The 22,230-nt window shown below is 32.0% G+C and overlaps 4 protein-coding genes and 1 long non-coding RNA gene across 5 annotated transcripts; 1 reads left to right on the top strand and 4 right to left on the bottom strand.

Annotated features, from left to right (window-relative positions):
- Positions 1 to 1,510: 1,510 nt before the first annotated feature.
- Positions 1,511 to 2,081, bottom strand: LOC128040013 (uncharacterized). Its single transcript, XR_008194672.1, has 2 exons — positions 2,021 to 2,081; positions 1,511 to 1,920 (listed from the first exon to the last, which is right to left on the bottom strand). It is a non-coding gene; the product is annotated as an uncharacterized LOC128040013 (long non-coding RNA).
- A 2,195-nt stretch (positions 2,082 to 4,276) lies between these two features.
- On the top strand, positions 4,277 to 7,435 carry LOC105796421 (gamma-secretase subunit APH1-like). Its single transcript, XM_012626135.2, has 6 exons — positions 4,277 to 4,525; positions 4,648 to 4,803; positions 5,088 to 5,173; positions 5,576 to 5,701; positions 5,934 to 6,061; positions 6,913 to 7,435. Exons 1-6 carry the CDS (start codon positions 4,413 to 4,415, stop codon positions 7,048 to 7,050), a joined length of 747 nt encoding a protein of 248 aa, XP_012481589.1. The 5' UTR covers positions 4,277 to 4,412; the 3' UTR covers positions 7,051 to 7,435.
- Positions 7,436 to 8,602: 1,167 nt separating this feature from the next.
- Positions 8,603 to 12,589, bottom strand: LOC105796420 (uncharacterized). Its single transcript, XM_012626134.2, has 8 exons — positions 12,417 to 12,589; positions 11,532 to 11,706; positions 11,309 to 11,371; positions 11,103 to 11,169; positions 10,870 to 10,970; positions 10,553 to 10,597; positions 9,690 to 10,160; positions 8,603 to 9,056 (listed from the first exon to the last, which is right to left on the bottom strand). Exons 2-8 carry the CDS (start codon positions 11,664 to 11,666, stop codon positions 8,886 to 8,888), a joined length of 1,053 nt encoding a protein of 350 aa, XP_012481588.1. The 5' UTR covers positions 11,667 to 11,706; positions 12,417 to 12,589; the 3' UTR covers positions 8,603 to 8,885.
- Positions 12,590 to 13,770: 1,181 nt separating this feature from the next.
- On the bottom strand, positions 13,771 to 16,762 carry LOC105795577 (uncharacterized). The gene is made up of 2 exons (XM_012625275.2): positions 15,745 to 16,762; positions 13,771 to 14,384 (listed from the first exon to the last, which is right to left on the bottom strand). The coding sequence occupies exons 1-2, from the start codon at positions 15,781 to 15,783 to the stop codon at positions 13,878 to 13,880; spliced, it is 546 nt and encodes a 181-aa protein (XP_012480729.1). The 5' UTR covers positions 15,784 to 16,762; the 3' UTR covers positions 13,771 to 13,877.
- A 215-nt stretch (positions 16,763 to 16,977) lies between these two features.
- Positions 16,978 to 20,439, bottom strand: LOC105796419 (uncharacterized). Its single transcript, XM_012626132.2, has 5 exons — positions 20,212 to 20,439; positions 19,243 to 19,375; positions 18,513 to 18,757; positions 17,868 to 18,039; positions 16,978 to 17,391 (listed from the first exon to the last, which is right to left on the bottom strand). The coding sequence occupies exons 1-5, from the start codon at positions 20,325 to 20,327 to the stop codon at positions 17,212 to 17,214; spliced, it is 846 nt and encodes a 281-aa protein (XP_012481586.1). The 5' UTR covers positions 20,328 to 20,439; the 3' UTR covers positions 16,978 to 17,211.
- Between the last annotated feature and the right edge of the window lie 1,791 nt (positions 20,440 to 22,230).

Genomic DNA, 22,230 nt, shown 5'->3' with positions numbered 1-22,230 from the left:
CCAGCAGAGAACCAGCAGAGAACAAAATTTGGAGGAAAAGAAGTAGCCGTCGGGAACACCAGCACCAGCAGAGAAGAACAAGCCTTATTTTCTTTCTCAAATGTGTGTGGCTAAAAATGTAAAAGAATAGCCCAAAAGCACTTTGTAGCTGGAAAAGCTAAATTTTTCTACTTTTCATATGCTCAAAAGCACTTGCAATAAGTTAAAAATTTGGTACCAAATGAAGTGTGTTCTTTATTGCTTTTCATGAAAAAGCACTTGTCCATATAAAAGCTCATCACTTAAGCAATAAAGAACACACCCTTGGTGAATGAACAAATCAATTAAAGGCTTATCCATAGCAATTTTTGATTAATTCAAGGAAATGGATTTTTGGTGAATCAATTGAGTCCAATTAAACCAATATAAATTTAGTCTTTATTTTTTAAGTGAAGATCTGTAGCAACCTAAAAGTTAATGGTGTCGAAAAATATAGTTCTGAGACCTCGTTTTCATAAATTGAATCTGTATTTTTTTTTCAATTTAGTGATTAATTAAGATTTAGGGACCAAATCATAAAGTTTAATCGCTATAAAATTTTAATTAGAAAATGATTTGAGGACTTAAAATTGCAATTAATCTAAGGCCTAAAACAGAAAATAGACCATTTTTTCATACTAATAATGGATGGCTAGATGTTGGTGGATGAAATAATTTATAAAAGTTAATTAAAGCTTAAACTCTGATTAAACATTAATAAAAAAACTAATCTAACTATGAAAACTGAATAAAGTGGACGGAAAGAGAATATTTCTTGTCTTCATCCATCCAAACCGAAATTCATGGAGGAGAAGAATTGACCTTAGGGTTTTAAATTTTAAATCTTCAATTGGTTAGTTCAATTTAATCATTTTTAGTAATTTTTATATTTTCGAGGTTATGGGAGTTTGATTTAACTAGCCTATGTACCAATTTGTAAAATTGTTAAACTTTTAAGAAGTTTTCATTGTTGATTTCTTGAAGTTTTAGGTGTTAAATTGATAGATTTTAATCTTAGAGGAGAAAAGGACTAAATTATAAAATTAATTGATAGTTTCATACACTAAGGATTAAACTGAATAAATTGTAAAAAATTGAAAAAATAAGAAATAGAAGGTGACTAATGGAAAATGGTGAAATCTGAGTACAAATTAGAGTTTTAATTTTAAATTTATGTTAGTCCTGGTTTTAGATACTAAATTGATTAACTTACAAAAATTGTATAAATTAATAATTGAGTGTGAATTGGCTGATTATTGATAATTTTGTATGTTTATGTTAACCCATAGCTAACGTCGACCTGAATTCCTCGAGAGGGAAAGAAAAAGTTGAAGCCCTCCACGAATAGCTCGGAATTTCTTATTTGTAATACTATAATTCAGGAACCTTTTAATTGTTGCATGTTTATATCATTTTGCATTACATGAAATTAGAGGTAAGTATTAATGGCCTCTTTAGCTGAATTGATAAGAATTGGATTTGAATCCCGAACTAGAAACTAAATTGAATAAATTAGAAAGTTTTATGTCTTGATTGGAATATACAATTGGTATGAAATTGAATTAGAAATACACCATTTTCATACGTATAAGATATGTTTCATAAATCTGGTTGGTATTATTGAATGATAAATTTGTCTTTTTGGTAAAAAAGAAAAAAAAAAGTTTCAAAAGGTCAAAAGGTGGTTCTTACAGGCTTCAGATTTTCTCCCACAGACGAAGAAATCATCGAATTCTTAGGCCAGAAAGTGTAGGGAAACACAGCCATGGCGGCTTTCGGTTTCATCATCCAAAGAAATATCTATGATTTCGAGCCGCAAGAGCTTCATCGTCCGACCTCTTTCCCTCCTTTCTCTGGTTTTTCTTTACCATGTTTTTTATTCATCAGTTTGCACGTCTGAAACTAGGGTTTTTCAGCATATAAAAAATCAGAAGCTATGAGTATAGGTGACATATAATAAGATGAAAGCACAGTGGGATTAAACAAGAACGAGAGAGATTACTTTTGCAAAAGGGAGAGTGATTCAAGAGATGTGATGAGCAGAGACTTCACCAAATGGAGGTGATGGGTTATAAAATACCTTTTAACTTTTCATAGGTTTAAAGATAATATCCAAAGAAATAGTAAGGAAAATAGTTTTACGGTCCATGTTTGAGGTTCGTGGCTGCTCCTTCATGCAATATCGTTTTTAAGGTCTGAATATGTATTTCTCCTAAAGTATACAACGTATCTTACCATTGTACCAAACACTTTGTTAGTGAAAGTAATTTTGTTAATGAGAGTTCTTAGAAATTCTTTTATATTATATTAACATTAACATAGTAATTAATGACTTTAATTAATTATTTCCAAGATAAACTATACAATTGATCATCCAACTTTATTAAGTTTTCGTTTGGGCATTGAAAATTAAAATATTTATATTTTAGGCACTGTTGTTAAAAGCCCATTATATTTGGTCACCAAACTTTTATAAATTTTTATTTTGGTCACCAAATATTAACTTGTGACGTTCATAGCGTGGCTCAAATATTTTGATGTATTGATAGCCTGAGTTCAATTGAAAATAGAGCCAAAAGTTGGTATGTTGTGTGTATGATTTCTACATGACATAGTTTCACTTACAATAGTGAAATTCATAGCTTAATAAAGGGTAAATAATATTCATTCGTAGGCATTACATATAGATGAAAAGTAACATGGTCATGGCTCATTTTACCTAAGACGAATGATTTAATTATTATTTGTTAGTAACTGATTTTTCATGAAGGAAGTTGTGATGGTTACCATGAGATAAAATAAGATCATATTGGAAGAACGAATTTTATCCCAAAGAAATTAAGAATATCCTGCGAGGGTAATACACATATGAAAAGGTCTTTAGACAAGCACTTTGATAAATAGTTTTCATAATGGTATATAATAGGTAGAGCTCAATCATGATACTTTAATGGAATGACTCCATAACTAAATAATATTATAATTAATATATGAAGAGTCGAAACTTAATTAAAATTATTTAAGCCCCTAATTATATATGTTCAATCGATCCTTTTACTAGCTCAAGATAACATTGATGGTTTGTATTAATCAATGATATGAAAATGTGAAATGATAAATTAGAGAAATAGATCACATGTATCATTATCTGCAGTGAATTTGTTTTCTTGCTATGAACAAGAGATGACTTGGTAATTAAATTAATTTATTCAATTATTATTTAATTAATTTGTAATTAAATAATTGGTGGAATTGAAAATTAAATTAATTAAATCATCATAGTTTCATAAGAACAAGTTAATTAAATTAATTTGTTAATACATTTTAGTATGGAAAATTATCATAACTTCATCGAAATTAGAATTGAATTAAGAAACTAATTTAATTGGTTTAATTAAATAAATGAACAAATGATATTTTTGGGCCTAAGAAATATATTTATTAGGTTGGATAAATTGTATGAGTTGATTTAGAGATCAAATAATACATATAATTGACTCGATGCAAGAGGAGGCTCAATAGACCTGGTTTAAAAGCGAGAGGCGATAAACTCTAGTCCCATAAGGGTCTACTCCTCGTGTTGATGCTGTCCCTTCCTATACACTCTTTGTGGGAGTTGTGTTTCTTATTAAAATATTATTATTGGGTTAAATCTTATTTTACTGTAGGAAAGGTTTAGTCTTCAATTTTTTTCATAAATTTTCTTTTCGTAAACTATATTCAAGATCATTAAATTATTGGCAAGTTTACATTCTGGTCACTTAACTTCAAAAAGATCTAAAATGGCCACTAAACTATTCGAAAGTTTTTTGTTCAAGTCATTGGACTCTTAAAATTGTTGTTGAATGTCATGAATCCACAAACCAAAATCCAAACAATTTTCTTCTCTGATCTCCACCATTAACGATCAGATCGACTTGGGTCTAAGATATGCTTTTCTACTTATCGATGGGTACTAATCTACCGTGTCGATTGCCAAATCATTGCTGGAGCTCACTAGCAAAACTTTAAAAAAAGAAAAACTATTTAACAACCCAATGACTTTAATAAAAATTTTCGAATAGTTCAATAATAATTTTGTAATTTTTTGAAGTTGAGTCACCAAAAGATAAACTTACTAATAGCTTAGCGACATTGGGTGCAATTTACCAAATTCTTTTATGCCTACATCAAATTTTGTAGTAAAGGAAATCGGAAGGACTATATTGAAATCTTCAAAAACTTTTAATACTCCTAAGGAAATTTTCAGAAAAAAAAAAGAGGCAAAATGACCACATTTCTGGGTTTTTTTTCCATTGAACAAAGCTTGAAATCTTAAAACCTTCCCAAATCCCCAATTCCATGTCAAGTAAAATCATCAAAACATAGAAAACTAGAAGAATCAGAGAAAACCAATGACGGTAGCGGCTGGGATCGGGTACGCTTTGGTAGCGTTAGGACCGTCTCTCTCCCTTTTCATCGCTTTTATCTCCAAAAAGCCCTTCTTGATCCTCACTCTCCTCTCCAGGTTTCCCTCATTTTCTCACTTACCAACAGAACCCAACTCTGGGTTTCATCTATTTTTCAATTCTCAATTTGTTAGTCACTTCAAAATTGAAACTTAAAATTTTTGGTTTATTGATAATGCAGTACATTGGTTTGGCTTATAAGTTTGATAATATTATCTGGAATTTGGAGAGCTTTCCTTCCTTTGAATTCAACAACATGGTGGCCTTTTGCAATACTTATATTCTCATCAATTGCTTTTCAAGAAGGTCTTCGCCTTCTTTTCTGGAAAGTTTATAAGTAAGCCAATTGCTATTACCACTCCCCTTTTTGTGTTCTTAATTTCTTTCATAATCAATCATAGTGATATTTAGAAGAGGAAAAAGAATATTGAAATGCTAAGCTCAACTAGGTAAAATGCTTTGAACTTTGGTTCATGAATAGGGGTTATATGCACCTTCCAATGAGCCAAATGCATAAAAGGGGTCTTTGATTAGTTGTACAGTGTCTGTGTACTTGACTGCTTGAATATGATATTATGTCTTGCACGGTTCGATATATGCTTGCATTTTGATATTTCTCAGGAGGTTAGAAGACATATTGGATGCTTTTGCTGATAGGGTCTCAAAGCCACGCTTGTATCCAACTGATAAGATGCAAATTGCTCTTGGTAAGATCGGAAGAGGCTCTCGTATATCTTTCACATTGTCTAAATTACTGTTTTTCACTTGCTTAGGAATTGACTGTGCCGAGTTGTAGGACGGAGTAAAGGTTAACTTTTACCTTATTTTGTAAAATATCTCCTCTTAGTTATTCTATCAGACCTTTAGTGAGCTAACTCATAGTAAGCTTTAATTCTAGAGAAGCATCATGTTGTACAAAAGCATGTTCAATGGCAATATAGATCAGAAGCGTAACTCTAGTCATACTATGATCCCTCTTTTCCCTTGTTCTTGTTGGCTTTTTTGGAAATAATAGATTGTATTTATGCCCTTTTTATTTTCTTTTCGTAACATTATTTCTTGCTAATTTGATATATGCACTGATATCAAGTTTCCGTTAACTGCATCAGCTGGTGGGTTAGGTCACGGTGTGGCACATGCAGTATTCTTTTGTCTTAGCCTCTTAACACCAGCATTTGGTCCAGCAACTTATTTTGTTGATAGGTGTTCACAGATACCATTTTTCCTTGTTTCTGGTGAGTTATCCCTTTTCTTTTTATAATTTGTCACATGCATATTCATGTATTTCCAATTGGCATTATTGCATCAAGCATACCTCTATCTGCAGTATAGAGACACTGTTCTTTTCATGGAACACATAGTTGGGTCTAAATTTTCTTTGTGGATTGGCTACTATTAAGAACTATGTAAAAAATTGGATTTGAAGCTAAATTTATGTTGTCTAATAGCTTTTATCTAACATTGCAGCAATCATTGCTCTCGCGTTCGTAACGGTCCACACTTTCTCAATGGTTATTGCGTTTAATGGCTATGCTGAAGGGAATAAAGTGGACCAACTCTTTGTTCCCTCGGTTCATCTTGCTGCTGGAATGATGGTAATATTCTACTTTTGTTCACATGTTTATGCCACACCTTCATGTTCGGTTTCGGAACCTTACTATGTCCAATAATTTGCAAATCGTTGAACAGCAATTGTTCAGCATCCATGTAGTCTAGTTCATTCAAGCCATGCAACATCAAGGCTTAAAATAACTGATAATATCTATAATCTATCTTCTTGTTGAAATGCGTGAAGGAAATTTTGGAATAGACAGTTTTGGATTTGAATTTTAAGGCCGGTGGATGTTTTTTGTCGGTTCAGTTTGTTATAAATACCTTTGTCAGATTAGTATTACTTAAATGCGTGGAGTTTTAGGAAAAATGAATTTGGTGAAGTAGCTTCATGAGTTTATACTTATTCCATGCCTGTTGAACGATTTAACAGTAGATGATTTACTATGCTTGTTTGTAATTTGCCCTCTTGTACTGTCAAAATTATAGCTCACTTCTATCATATAACTTGAGCTGTACTTTGAACTTTTGCGGTAAAAATACCAAGGAGGCCCTTGTAGTAGTCAGATTGCATTTTGGCCCCTCTACTAAAAAAATGGGCAAAATAGTCTCTGTACGTTGATCAAAAAGCAAACTGGTCCTTCTATTAAAAATTTCATCCATTTCCACTGTTAAAACCCGGTCTCTGTACATCAGCATGCCGTACACGCGGCACACCATGTCATTGTTTGGTTATTCCATCAGGCACGCCATAGATGAATTTTTTACAGAATGGACTAATTTGCGCATCTTTTGAGTAGAGAGAGCAAAATGCAATCTTGTACAGGGGGCCTCTATGATATTTTTACCAACTTTTGCAAGTTGTGAATGATTCTTACTGACATCTTTCCTCCAGACTATGATAAATTTTGCATACGGTGGCTGCGTTATTGGGATTCCTCTTCTCTTCTTAATGGCAATCTTGACCGTGATGCACTGCGGGAGGATGGTTTGGAGAAGATTAAGTGAAAGCCAAAGGCAGGTTGATTCATAACAACCACCTACTTCTACAATTTCTCCCTTTGTTTATTTGCAACTACACAGTTCCTACCGTGAAGATGTTAGAACATCTAAATCCAGTAAACTTCCTTTTTCAATGAATGAAAGTTTGCAACAACTAAGACCATTCTTTCAAACCCGCGTCTAGCGGCTTATTACATGCGTATGTTTACGATGCCTATCGTAGTTGTATAGTTTGGTGTCTTCTTGCACTGATCTGTATTTCTTACCATTTCATTTAGCAAAAGACAACATTGACAAGTTCCTTTAAACATAGAGGCATGTGTTTAGCTTTGCTTAGTTCAATGGATGTTTGTAGTTTGATGGTCTATTTTACTTGGGAGACTTCTTTCAATAATCAATTTGATCATATTGTGAAACCTTGGAGTATGTTTTTTTTTATGGGTTAAATCATTATTTGGGGTTTGAACTTGACAACTATTTTCACATTGTGGCATGAACCGTTTTTAGTTCAAGTTAAGCCCTGAACTTGATAATTTTTCCCCATCAAGGCTTGAACTTTTGTCCAAGTTAGTCCTTAAACTTGATAAACGTTCCCATATCGGGGCCTAAGCTTAGCAATTATTCTCACGTTAGGGTTTGAATTTTAGAGTTTTCAAGAAAATATTAGATATTAGCTTGGACAAAAGAAAAGTTCAAACTGTAAAATCAAAGTCTAACTTGGATAAAAAAAATTTAAGTTCCAAATCAAGGTCTAACTTTGGATAAAAAAATTTTAAGTTCCAATATGAAAATAGTTGACAAGCTCAGGTCTTAAAAAGTAATTTAACACCTGTTATCTCGATTCTTACTCTTTTTTTCATTTTCATGAAATATTCAGATATATAGATATGAATATGAGAGTACAATCCGTTGATTAACCCATGAAAGGTCCTTAAGCAACTCAACAACAAAATCATATATATAAATATATATATATATATATATATATATATATATATATATATATATACTAACTATTTATTAAATCTTTAACTAAGTTGGAGTCTCTTTCAATAGGTTCACTCGATAAAAATTAAAATTACAAAAATATTTTTTGTAATTAAAATTTTATATTATTTAAGAGTATTTTAATCTTTTTCTTTTTAAGAAAAATCAATTAGATTATTAAAATCTTAAATTTACAACTCAACCAAAGTTTTATACCAATATATTTTATATAATTTTGTTTTAATATACATAATTTATTATTTATATCAATTGTATATTATTTTTAAGCACAGTTGTGTTTTAAATTCACAATTTTATATGCATACACATGTGATAGGATTTTCAGTATTAATAATATTAATTGAGTCAAGATCGAAGTCAACTCAATACTAACTCACAATTAATAACAAAATCATGATATATAATTGTAGTGAATTTAGTATTGTTTATTTAACATATTTATGCTTTTAATATCATACATATTTTATGTATTATTGTAATTAATTAATTTCAAACATACATTTCATTGTTTATTGTATATTATTTATATATATATATATATATATGAGGTTGTCGTGTGATAAGATATATATATATATATGAAAATGAACATTAAATTCATGACTTAAAATTAACTAAAATTTGATTTACAATTAAAATGAAACAAAATATGACCAAAAAAAGAAATACGTAGCAAAATTAGCCTGCACTAATTCTTCTCAAATGTCCCAACCTCATTATTGCTACTAAAAGAATTGAAACAATTTTCTTATATGTGTATTTTGCTAACACCAATTACCATAGAAAAACTAAAACACAATGTTTGCAATCACTTCAGCAGCCATTTTTGTTCTTTCCATGGTACTGAAACTTTGTCACTCACTTGAGAAAAAACTTCCAGATATCTCTATCACTCACTTCTTTGATCAAATGTGCTCCAAAAATGCCTTCTTCATCGACTAGGCTTCTGAGGTGTCTTGCTGCCGTGTTGAAGCCGACATAGTTCTTCTTTGTTGCTAAGTATACTACTCCGTACGGTGGCCTCAGACACTGGTTGTTCGTAATCATGGTTGAAAATGATAAATCATGTCAAAATGTGGAGTTTAAAGACATTGTAAAGAGGGGAAGTCGATCAATGCAATGGCATCAAGGCTCCGGGTGTGATATACAACTCGATGCATATACACCCTTACTTCAAATCATGTGTTTTTCGGGATGCCAATGTTGCTTCAGTTGCATTGTTTATAAACTGACAGGGAGAGTAAAAGTACTATGGATGTCATTGTACTAGAAGTCGGATTGCATTTTGTCCCTTTACTCAAAAATTGGCAAATTTAGTCTTTGACACTAGATTGAAGAGCAATTTAATCCTTTTGTTAAAAATTTCATCCATTTCTATTATTTAAAACTAGTCTTTGTACGTTAGCATGAGGTACATGTAACTGTCTAGTAATTTCATCAACAACACTAGTTTTTAACAATAGAAATGGATGAATTTTTTAATAGAAATGACCAGTTTGCTCTTTCATCTATCGTATAAAGACTAATTTGCCCATTTTTTGAGTAAAGGAGATAAAATGCAATCTGACTTCTAGTATAAAAGCCTCCATGATACTTTTACTAACAAGGACATGATAAATACAAAGGTTTTCTTCTTTCCTTATGCGAAATTAAGAAACTCACCTTCTTAATCAGTGCGTATAATTTCTTCAATGATGACATCGGGTATGGAATTTCAGTCATCAAAATAACATCATAACCGCCTTCTCCTTGATCTGTTTCACTAGCTCTTTCCCATGCACGACTTCTCGAAAGTCTTCTCGATCTCCTCAACGAAAGTTCTTGTGCTAAAATGCTACCATCTTGGCTGCTGCATCCATCCAAGAAATCCTCCTCGGAGAAGCTAAAGCTCAGTCCTGGAGTCATTTCAGATACATCATTTCGAACAACGGATAATACAGAGGGGAGTTCTTCCCAATCCCCAGCATAGAAGCGCACTGTTGGGGCAAGAGTTTGTCTAGATGGAGTCAAAGGACTCTCCGGCTGTCGACTTTGCCTGTCCCTGGCTTGCTCAAGGTTTGCAAGAACATTGGGTATGGTAGCACAACGAATAGTCTCTGCACTGAGGTCTTGAAAGTGCATTGTACAAGCACCCTGTACCAGGAATGAATAAATGGAGTTCAACTAGATCCTTCATAAAAATAAAATTGCTCGACTATTTTCCAGAGTATGGTACAAGCCGGTTGCTCTCATATACCGGACTCCCTCCCCAACCCACCCACCAGCCCTTTACGACTTTTCATTATTCTTGAAGTATTCTTGCCCGAGATATATCTAGATATGGCTATGAGGATATAATCCTCCAAAGGCCCTCCGAATGGATGGAAATCTTGGATATACCCGAACCCGAGTAACATAGATTATATACATACGTATACAATTCCCAATCTATTAATAGTTGATAGAATTGAGATCTTATAGAATTAGTAAAAAGAAAGAGACACGGTACATAGGTGGAATAATCTAAGATCCATGAAGAAGTATACCTTCAAACAAGCAAAAATCCCGGGAAGTCCATAGCCACAACCCAACTGTAAAAGTTATTGAATAAGATGATTAGCTCACATTCTACATCAAAAGCTACAAAACCAACAGATTAATTCCTTAAGATTTTATTCTATAAACGAAACAATAACTTTCGGAGAAGCACAAGAGCACGGCAACTTAAAACATATTTTTCTATAAAGAAAATGAAAGCGGCGATATATTGTGTTTAATAGTTAAAAGGAATTCAAAAGAAATAAAAACAAACACTACTTGCAGTGATTGCTTACGTATTCGGATTTTTCTATGATTAAATTACCTCAAGCACCCTTTTCCCTCTAAAGCTCAATTGTCCATCACGAATCTCATGCTTAAGGATGTTAACAAGATCGATAGAGCTGTCCCAAGATTTCAGAAACCCTGAAAAACAAAATTATTTTATACAACTGATCAATTTGGCAAGTAAACACTTGAACTGTCATCATACTTTGTAACAATAAAATATTAAATAAAATGTATGGTTCGATAAAATGTAGTGCACAACTAGCTTACCCTCAGGTTTTGACGATATCAATTCAGAACCGGTGAAACCAATAATATCAGCAACACTAATTCTTCCCTGTAGAAGGTCGGAAACACATCAGTAAGCATATCCTAAGCTTGTTTTTTAGATGACCACCACCACCATACATATGAACACAATATCTGAGCGAGAAAAGAGAAGGAAGATACACGGATAAAACAATGAGTCAACTCACCTTGAACACATTGAGTCCTTGCAGGTCTACATTATCCCCAGCATACTTATAAGGATGAGCTGTCTGCACAATATTCGAATGTCTTTAATTTTGAAAGCAAATTTAATCACCACCAAGTCACTCGCATAAAAGAAAACATCTATGCGGATGGTAGTCGACCATCTATGCATTAGTAACACATTTAAATTCCACAAATTTATCTTGCTAGGGAGATGAAAAGCACCTTTGAGGGGAGAATCTCCACAGCCGGAGACGAGAGATGGACATCTCTCTCTGATGTAGTAGACATGCTTTGGCTTCCTCGGTCTTGAGGCACTAAACCCGGCAAGCATTGTGCAAGAAGTGACGGTGCACGCATCTCGGTTGATGGTAGGGAATAGTTATTAAGAAAGAAGAATCTGAAAATATCAACATTTCCATTAATAACAACCATTTCGAAGGTGGATCACAAACACGATATCAAAACTAATAAGGAGGAAAAGACATATATATATATACATACATAATTCATCATGAGGAGATTGTAGTTACACTTGATCAAACCAGTAAATAACAAAATTAAACGAGATTGAAACTGGGCTAGATTCAGCTAATACATTACAAACCACAATACATGGCATCAAAGAAAATCCAAGTATATGAACATGAAAGCTAATACATTACAGAATTAAACACAGATAACATCAAAATTGTTCTTCAATTAAAACAAAACCTTCAAGTTTGGTTTTTTATTTATAAATGACCTAATAGATTAATGTTAGAAGCAATTCTTCAGCTACAAAACAAACCCAAATATTTAATATATAAAGAAATTTCATATATATAATTAAGAAAATGCTAAATTATGAAAAATTAAGTAAAGTCAAGATGAATCCAAGTCTTAATTCTAATCAACAGAGTCAAAATCAACTCAAACAAAAACAAGATCAACTTAACTAAAGCAAACTAGAAAAGGGAAAGTTCATAGCATTGAACCTGAAAAGACCCAAAAGTCAGATTAACCAAAAACTTTCTAGAAAAAGTAAATTTGGGGAAATTAAAACCAACCCATATCAAAATTAAATAAGAAAACAAAAACCCAGAAGCCAAAAATTGAAAAGAAACTTACCCAGAAAAGAGAAATGATCAGCAAATAATTTTGTCAATAAAAAAAATCTAATTGTTTTGAGGATTTAGAAGTAAAGATCAAAGCTTTATAATTTGTGAGAACAGAGATTTATCACATTGGAAAGTCAAAAATTAAATTTTAATTTAGAAAAAAAAAAACAGATGACTCATTTAGACAGAGAGGAGATGCAGAAGGAAAAGAAGCTTCCATTTCTGACTTTGTTTCACTGAAATAGTGAAATTCCTGTTTTACCCCTAATGTTATTATTATTATTTTCATTATTGAATATGCCATTAGCATTATTCCAAAAAGAACTGCCATTAACATAAGTCTCAACTCACCATTTAATAGCTTCCAATAAATAAATATATATATTATGTCATGTTATTGATTTTCTGAAATAAAAATAATTTCTAGATTTAAAATTATGTTTTAGATGAGAATAAGAAATAAAAAGATTTTTATACATTTAAAGTTCAATTTTTTATAGATATTTTATTTATTTTTTTAAATTGGTACAAAATAACTTGAAGCATTATTTATAATCTGAGGTATGAAAATATTTGATTGGAAAGACTGTTTTTCTTTTCTTAAGCACAATTATTGTTTTTGAAATAGATTCAACTGCAAATTTTGTCACTAATGAAAATGCCAAAATTAGTAGCGACATTTTAGTAAATAATGACTAAATACAAGGGCGGTTTTGTTGGTACTCTACTTTAAATTTCATCAATTTTCTCCTTTTCTTGCTTAATTTTAAAATTATATTTTATAGAAAAATTAAAAGTCCCAATAAACTCATCAATTCGACTTTAATTTAATATTTTTGAAATTGAATTGTGGTTGAACCGATTAGACTATAATTCTTTGCTCATTTGATTTAATCAATTTTAATCTAATTCAATCCGTTCATACTAATTTAAAATTAATCAATTTTTGTCTTATTCCAAAATAGTGTATCTTTCAATTTTCAATCCAATTGTCCAGTCCAATCCAATTCTGAAAACATTAACTTTAATTTTTAAATTAGACCTAATTTTTTTATTAAATTGTCTAAAAATAGAATCCAAAACCATTAACCAAAGATTTCAAGGTAAATTCTTTATCAAAATATCAATAATTCAATCAACAAAAATAATTTTAATTTGTACGAAGATTTTTAAAACTAGATTAGTGATCAAATCGATCAAATCACTTATTTATTGTTCCAATTAATATGTCTGGTTTTATTAAATAAATTATTAAAAATTCAAAAAAATTTGATTCAACTACCTGGTTCAACCAGAGTTTTGCTCGGTTAAATAGGCTCTCGAATCAACTAATTTAATGACTTTTTCTGGACCAATGCCCCAGCTAATCCGGTTCAAACAACCTTGATTTATACATTAAAATACCTGAATTTGACAAACTCAAGATCAAACTTAACAAATAATGAACCTAAATCAATATTTAGACAAGTAATCATAGAGCTTCATCAAGCAAAAAAACACCTTCATTGAAATCTGAGTCAATCCCTTCATGCCCATCAAACTCACCAAGCCCTACAACTTTTTCAATTGGAACATCCCCATTTGATGTAAAATCATCTTCCCACAAGTTTCTACAAGTTGAAATTGATCCCATGGTGTCATCTTCTTCAACTTTTAATGCCAGAATTTGGTTTTCAATGTTTAATGGCACTATTTTCGCCGAAACTTTTGTCGATTCTCTCAATCTTGAAGGCATCGTGTTCCCCTTTCTGATTTTGCGGCCACCGTTGTGACAATCTTTGCTTCCTTGTTTTGGTTTCTGGAGATTTTTATTCGAGTTGACGGTTTCCTCAAGAGCTGTAACCTTTATAATGCCTTTTCGAGGAGACATGGTGAAGTGTTTCCAAGTTTCCTCGGATTTCCAATCGATTTTCCTCTCGAATGGCCAGAAAATCGGCTCATCACCATTGAGATCTTCGATGTTTTTTGCTTCAGAAGCCTGTTTCAAGAACAGATTAGATTCTGGTATTGTAGGATCCAGAAAAACAAAAAAAGTTAAGCAAGGCGATTTCAAGAAGCTTCTATTTCCATGATACAATGCTTTTAATCGAACAGAATAATCAGTATAATGCACTTTGAATTGTTATTGAATCAGTGTGAAAGCTAGATAACCAAGTATAGTGAAAGAAAAGTAAGAAATTATTGTTTGAATTGATGAGCTTATATATATACATGGTTGTCAGAATTGGACTAATGTTGGTTGAACTAGGAATCGATGGTCCAATTGATTCAATCGGTACCATAAAACAGGTGAAGGATTGAACCAGAAAAAACCAGAACCAATAAAAAACTGATCAAACAAGGTTTAAAAAACTCACTCCTAGATAAGAGAAATGAACCTAAAAATTCCTAAAACTTAAATGTAGGATTGTTGGAAAAATCTTTGTCCATCAATTTTGTACAACCGCCTGGTTCAACTTGTCCGTACTAATTCCCGGGTCAACTAGCCTAATGGTTTTCTCTAGACCGATATCCCGGCCAGTCCAGTTTAAACAACATTGATCTATACATTAAAATAACCGAACTTGACAAAGTCAAGATCAAACTAGAGTGAAAGAAAGCAAGAAATTATTGTTCGAATTGATGAGCTTATATATAGATATGGTTGTCAGAACTGGATTGTATTGGTTGAACCAGGAATCGATAGTCTAACTGGTTCAATCGGTACCATAAAACTAGTGAAGGATTGAACCAGAAAAAACCGGCAGAACCAATAAAAAACCGATCAAACCAGGTAAAGAAAACAGGTTAGAAAACCGTTTGAATAAGATTTTAAGCTGGTTTAAATATTTCATTTTTATGAATTTTTTAGAATTTTCTAAAATTTTTATTTCGTAATGGTTGAACTAGTTGAACTTAAAACCGATGGTCTGACTAGTTCGACCACCGTTCTGGTTCTTACAACATTGTGTATAGAGCATCAATCAGTGCTCAGATGCCCTCCGAGAGGTAACAATCTTTCGGTAAAGAAAGGTTATCGAATAGTTAGAACCAGTCAGATGGAAAATAAAGGGCCGGAAACCAACATCTACTTTCGACTTCCAAACCGCATCTTCCTTCCCTTTCCTTTCTCTTTTTGAACGAAAGAAACTCCTCAAAAGCTTGAAAAAATTAGTGAGAAGCTTATTCCTAGATGAAAAAAAATGAACCTAAAAATGCTTAAAACTTAATGCAGGACTGGTGGAAAAATCTAATTTTTCCACCAATTTCAAAAAAATAGAGGGAACATGAAAATTTTCAAGCTTAATTTCTATGTAAATACTTTATAATATATATTATACGCAACAGGTTATTCATACCTGAGATGAAGAATCGAGATCAGTGCTTGCAGATGCCATTGTTGACAGCCATGAAACTAACTATTCATCACTTCCGTTACGTTTTTAAAAAAAGATGAAGGTGAAAAACAACCTGAAGACAGCCACATAGTTTCATCATCAGCAGATGAGATAAAGCTTCCATTACTAAGTATTTGTTCATCAAAATTATCATCTTCCGCCATTGACGACCATGGAGAAACATGAACGAATTTCTTCCTGGATTTACAGATAGGACCCATCTTTTCAATATGTGATCTAATGGAATCAGTTTCATCAGAAGAAGGTGATACTGATCCCGGAAGCTCGTCTTCTGGTCGAACATCGAGATGCTTCAGCTTCTTCATTGAAAGTGAATGAATCTCTTTGAAATATCAGAAACAGTTCTTGTTTCTTTCCATTAATGGACAATTCAACACCTTACATAGGGCTAACCAGTTGATACACAAACATATGTGTGTATATATATATATATACAAACAAAAGGAAAGTACAGATTTATAAGCCTGCAATGACAGGCACTCATCAAGAATTCCAAGCAGATAAAACAAAGATCTAATGCATGACAAACAAAGAACAAACACAGCAATACGATATAAAGCATTAGCATACTAAGAAGCAACATGAATTCGTCAACATTTACATTAATAAAATATTAAATATGAAAAAAAAATTATATAAGCACGATCATGACATAAAAAACATCAATGTCAAAGTCTCCATAAGTTTATAAGTAGTAGTCAATTTATATATATTATCTATATAAATACAGAAAAGTAGTAGTCAATTCATAACACATATGAAATGTATTATCTGAGGTTGAAATGTTGTTAAAATTAAAAGAGATTTAGAGATTTAAAAGAATTTTATGTATCATTGATATTGATGTTTAAAATATAATAGAATAGAATAGTCACCATAGTTGTATGGTAGGTAGAATTAGTTAATAATTAATGCAAAATAAGGAAAATAAAATAATTGAATTAAATGAGAAAAGACAAGTACCACACAAAAATAAAGGAAAAGCTAGAATATTTCAACAATGAAATTTCTTAATAACTTCCTACGGATTATATGATGAAAATGTAAAATGTATACAAAGATAATGATACCAATCCAATACTAAAATATCAAGAGAGTCAGGTGTATTGGCAAAAGAAAATTTTGTGTTGATTTTCATTTAGAGGCGAGCAATAATCAATTTGAACCGAACAATCAATCCAACATATCAAATTTGATTAATTTGGTTCAATGTATTCGGTTTTGAAATTGACACATATATATCCATATCTGATATTCATGCCTGAGTCTAAGTAACATACATTCCTGATTCCACCCTTTGACTCTAAAAATTCGAAGTCAGGTTCTAGAAATCACAGACCGAGTTCTAACAAAATTCAATGTCCAACTAGGGGATGTTTCATTGCATCCTGTTCTACTGTTTCCCCCTTAACAAGAACGCTTTGCTTTGTGTATAACTGAAATGAGCTCTTCTACAGTTCTCAAGACAAACCTTGGATTGGGAAGATGAAGACCCACATTGTGCTCTTCTTCATTGAACTTTGTTCGTTTTAATGATCTCTTATAACTCTCAATGGCCAATCTTGGGTGCCCTCTTGCAATTGATACCTGAAATGCTCGATAAGCTAGCTTAATGAAAACTTAAAACTTGTATTGAAGAAGTTATTAACATATCCCTACATTGGTATGGAGATATTATCCTTGAGGATCCTCCAAATATACGAAAATCTTGAAAGAATAAAAAAGAAAAAGAAAAAACACACACCTGTGTCCAACACATATTTGTATCCGACATTTACACCCTAGTTAGAGTAACACAAGCACAATTCCAATGGGAGGTTGCTACCAAATACAAACTTTTCTTATGCAACAGGTTGGTTATTAAGATCTCAGCTTTAAGACTAAAGAAACATCGCTCCCTTGAGGGATTTTATGTATTACAGCATATCATGTTAATGCCATGCATATCTCAAACAAAACTCTGCAGTGCTTGTTTTTAAAATCTACATGATGCAGTTCCATGAAACATTAAAAAAGAAAAAAAGAGAGTAAAAATAACAGAGGAAATTCAATGTAGAACTCACCGAGTGTCCTTTATCCAAATTGAAAAGCCAAAATCTCCATTGCTGATTTGTAACTCCATCAACTTTAACAGATATGCTCGTCCAGTTAGTATGATGAAACTCCACTTTATGCAATCCATATGCTAATCCACTCCCTATAGCTTTGACATATGCTTCTTTCAAACACCAGTATCTACAAAATACGTCTAAACAATTTACCAGCGACTCTAAACTAGAAGAGTTATGCAAGTTAAACAGCTTTTAACTATGGTTGTATGACTACACAAGGTAAAAGACAGTTTGAAGCATAATGGTGCAAAATGATTCCCTTGATAATGATCAACTTAAATTACACTGATCAATATCCATTAGAAGCACCAAATTGAAGTACGAGAAATACCCTATATTTAATCGTGCAGAGAAATCAAATCAATGTCCTATTAATTACTGCAGAGACAACTCGACTAGTATTAATCCTGAGTTTAGGTAGTTTCATCATGATAGATAATCCAATGGGTCAAAGTTGAATAGTTCATAAAATACATCTTTTTCTCTATCTGTTTTCACCTTAAACAAATGAACCCGAATGTAAACCAAGCTCCTAACGACTGTGGGCTACTCTTCAAACTTTTTCTAGTAATTTTAATAGATTTTGTACAAACATACCTGTAAAACTCGGCCAAAACCTCCTCATTGTTTCCAACACTTATTATTCGATCCCATTCTGAACTTGAAAAGTACGATGAAAAGTTTTGAATGTATTCTGGAACAGTCTCTTTCTCGGGAATCATAAAATTAACAATGTCCAACCCGACAAGGCATAGAGGTTCAGATGCTATTGCCACATAGTCACCATGATGAGAAACATTGAAATTAAAATTGGGAAACTCAAAGCAAAATCTAGCACATTCCTGGAGAGACAAAATGTTCATGGAATGTTATGCATTGCTATAGATATGGAATTACATTACAGCCAAGAAATGATCAAGAGATATTATCAACATAATATTTACATCATGCAATGTGAATCAGAAATCTACCATTTCAACAATCTATGACAATCCTTTATCGATGTGTCCATTGCAAGTAACAATGTGAATGAGCAGTCAGATTTTACAACAGAACAAGTTAATAGAAACCAAAATATTATCATCATCAAGAAATTCGAAGACTGAGAGACATAATTTATATGAAAATGTTGACGGACTTGGTCCACCTATGTAAATACACCCGAAAAAACTCAAATGGATTCGATCAAATTTTCTCTTATATTCTAAACAAAAAAAAATACAAAAAACTTCTCATCCAGGTTCTGGTAAAATCTTCTTTTAACAATGTAATCAACGAAAGAAAACTGGCAATCATTAGCAAATAAATTGACTGGCTGCTATCATACCAAAAAGGGTTTGCCTTCCAACGTGCGGTTTATAACAATATCTGGATATGGGATTCCCAGCACCTCATGTACAAGAGTATATTGGAGCAACAAGCTAACTAGAGCCCTTTTTCTATCCTCCATTTTCACAAATCTACAAAGGTGAAAATTCATTAGTTTTTACAGATTTTGCTTGTAGATATCCATTGTCCAAGCACTGTACAACATTTGGAAATATATTATAACTTAATCATATAGACTAAGCCAAAGCAACATAATTAAGTTATTATCAGCTAACACTCGGTCACCGCTGACACATTTGAATTGAAACAAAACTTGAATTTAATCATAAATTTAGTACTAAAAATCTTAATTTTCCAAGAACCAGAGCACTTCTAATCGTATTCCATTCGAAGCAAGCATTGTCAAGGCATTCACCTAAGCAAGTCTAGGTGCCAACGCGCATATATAACTCTCACAAAAATTTGTGCCTCACTTCACTAAGGCAAGACACATTACTCAAACTCTTCATTTTACTCGAAGTACTCATGTCCGATACATAATATGAGTATGGGATATGATACTCCAAGATTCTCACAAATATATAGAAAAACATAGAAACAATTGAATATACCGATGACAGCACATACTCTAATTTACAAACACTCGAATCCGAGCAACATAGAAGGCAAGTGTTTCTTTTTTATGTATTTACTTCGATAATATTGCCTTACAAGTATTTCACAACCCAACACAATGTCATCTCTTAAAAGGCTACTTCATATGAACCAAATGAACTAAACCCAGATTCAAGTTCATGTTTTTGTTGTGTATCTGAATAAAACACAATGAACAATTGGGTGAATATACATCAACACGACATGAAAATAACTTCAAAGTGGCCTAGCTGATCAAACAAACGAATTCCGCATTATTTTTTTTCCAAAAAACTGAACATAATTAAAAAAAAGTTGAAGCAGAGGCAAAAACCTGGTAATGGAGGAGTGATGGGTTTGAGGAAGAAGAGAAAGAGCAAAAGAGAAATCATTGGAAGATGGGTTCCACTTTGATATGTCTACTATCCATCTTTGAACTCCCTTCTCCATCAATCATCAAACAAGAACTCCTTTTTCTTACCCAAATTTTCCCTCTTTGCTTTCTGTTTTCATATGATCAACTGTCCTTTTTGCGATTTTAATATCATATTATTGCTGAATATTACTTGATTACAAGGTGCCAAAAGTGACGGCCGCCTTAAAAAAAAAATTTTGACGGCCATTAGATCTTTTTAGGGTAAACTATAGTCAAGGTCACTAAACTATTAGTAAGTTTATATTTTGGTCACTTAACTTCAAAATGTTACAAAATGGTCACTAAACTATTCTAAAGTTTTCATTAAGTCACTGAACTATTCGGAAGTTTTTATTTAAGTCGGGTTGTTAAGTGTTTTTTTTTTTAAATCAGATTAGTGAGCTCCAAGTGACAATTTGAGTATGGGTACAGTGGATCAGTACCCATTAAAAAATAGAATAATATACCATAGATCCTAATTGATCTGACGATCAATGCCGGAGATTGGAGAAGAAAGTTGTTTAGATTTTGGTTTGTATATTCGAGACGTTCAAAGTTGTTTCATTAAAAAAACTAAACTATGGAAGAGAAATTAGAGCTTTCGATTGTTGCACGCGATGCTGACAAAGAATGTTATATAACAGTGATTTTAATAACCCAGTGACTTAAATGAAAACTTTCGAATAGTTCAGTAATTATTTTGTAACTTCTTGAAATTGAGTTCACAAAATGTAAGCTTACCAATATTTTAGTAACATTGAATATAGTTTAAGAAATTTGATATTATATATAATATTGATACTATATATGCCCAACCTGACTTAGGCTTAGTTTGGATGGGTGATGCATGTACCTATGATAAGGCTCAAAACAGCACTGAGGGTGAAATTGATTACTATAGCTGTGAGGTAAAAGATTTCACCGCACTACAACCACCGCCCATCCAAAGGAGGCCTTAGCCTGTAAACACATTTTGTCAAGTTAGAATGGTCTCTAAAGTTCAAAACATTATAATTTAATCCTCAAAGTGTGAAGGGTAAGGCATTGGCCTCGTGGTAAAATGGAGGAATTGCACTTTTTGCCATTCAAAAATTAATAATTCAATATAAGTTTATTTTAGCACTTTCGTTGTCCAAAAATTAATAATTCAATATAAGTTAATTTTTGCCCTTAGTTAACATTTATAATTTTTACCCCTTTTAATAATTAACAATTCAATTTAAATAATTTTGATATAAAAATTTTACAATAACCCTTCAACATTTTATAATTTTAACTCGGCTCTCAAGACGAAATTCTAACTTCACTCAACAAAATATCATATCAATAGTCATCTTATAAATTTAGGCATTAGGTTGTGTGTTAGTTTCCTTTAGTTTTCTATTGTTTTAGGCTTAGGTTTTCTTTTCTTTTATTTTCATTTTAGATTAGATTTTCTCTTTTCCTTAAAGATTAAATTTTATTTTTGTTAATTTCTTTCTTCTTTCTTGTTAAAAGCTCTTGTAAATGAAGATGAATCAAGCTTTTGGGTGCCATTGGTTCCACATCTAAATGAGTATTTCTTGCCTTTCTCTTTATATTGTGCATATTAATTGTTCGATGAAATGTTTATTTGGATGTTAAGCTTTATCATGTGCTAAATTGTTTGATGGTTGGTTGATTGATTATTTGTTAATTAAGTTAATGTTTATGCTTGATTAGTTGGTTGTTTGATTATATCGAAATACTTAATACACTAGAATTGACGTCTCTAGTGAAAAATCTAGATAAACGAGACCAAAATGAGAGTTTATTATTAGATAGTTCGATATAATTGTACCGAATAATGAGATCGAAAGGAGATCTATATGCCTAGGTAAGACCGAGAGGAGAGCTTAGGTAGTATCTTTTAGTTTAGAATGAGACCTAAAGGAGATTTCTAGCTAACAGTAACAGTGA

This window comes from Gossypium raimondii, chromosome 3 (genome assembly GCF_025698545.1).
Source record: "Gossypium raimondii isolate GPD5lz chromosome 3, ASM2569854v1, whole genome shotgun sequence".
NCBI classification, from domain to species: Eukaryota; Viridiplantae; Streptophyta; class Magnoliopsida; order Malvales; family Malvaceae; genus Gossypium; species Gossypium raimondii.
Note: the sequence above shows the minus strand (reverse complement) of the source record. Positions and strands in the feature narration are given on the sequence as shown.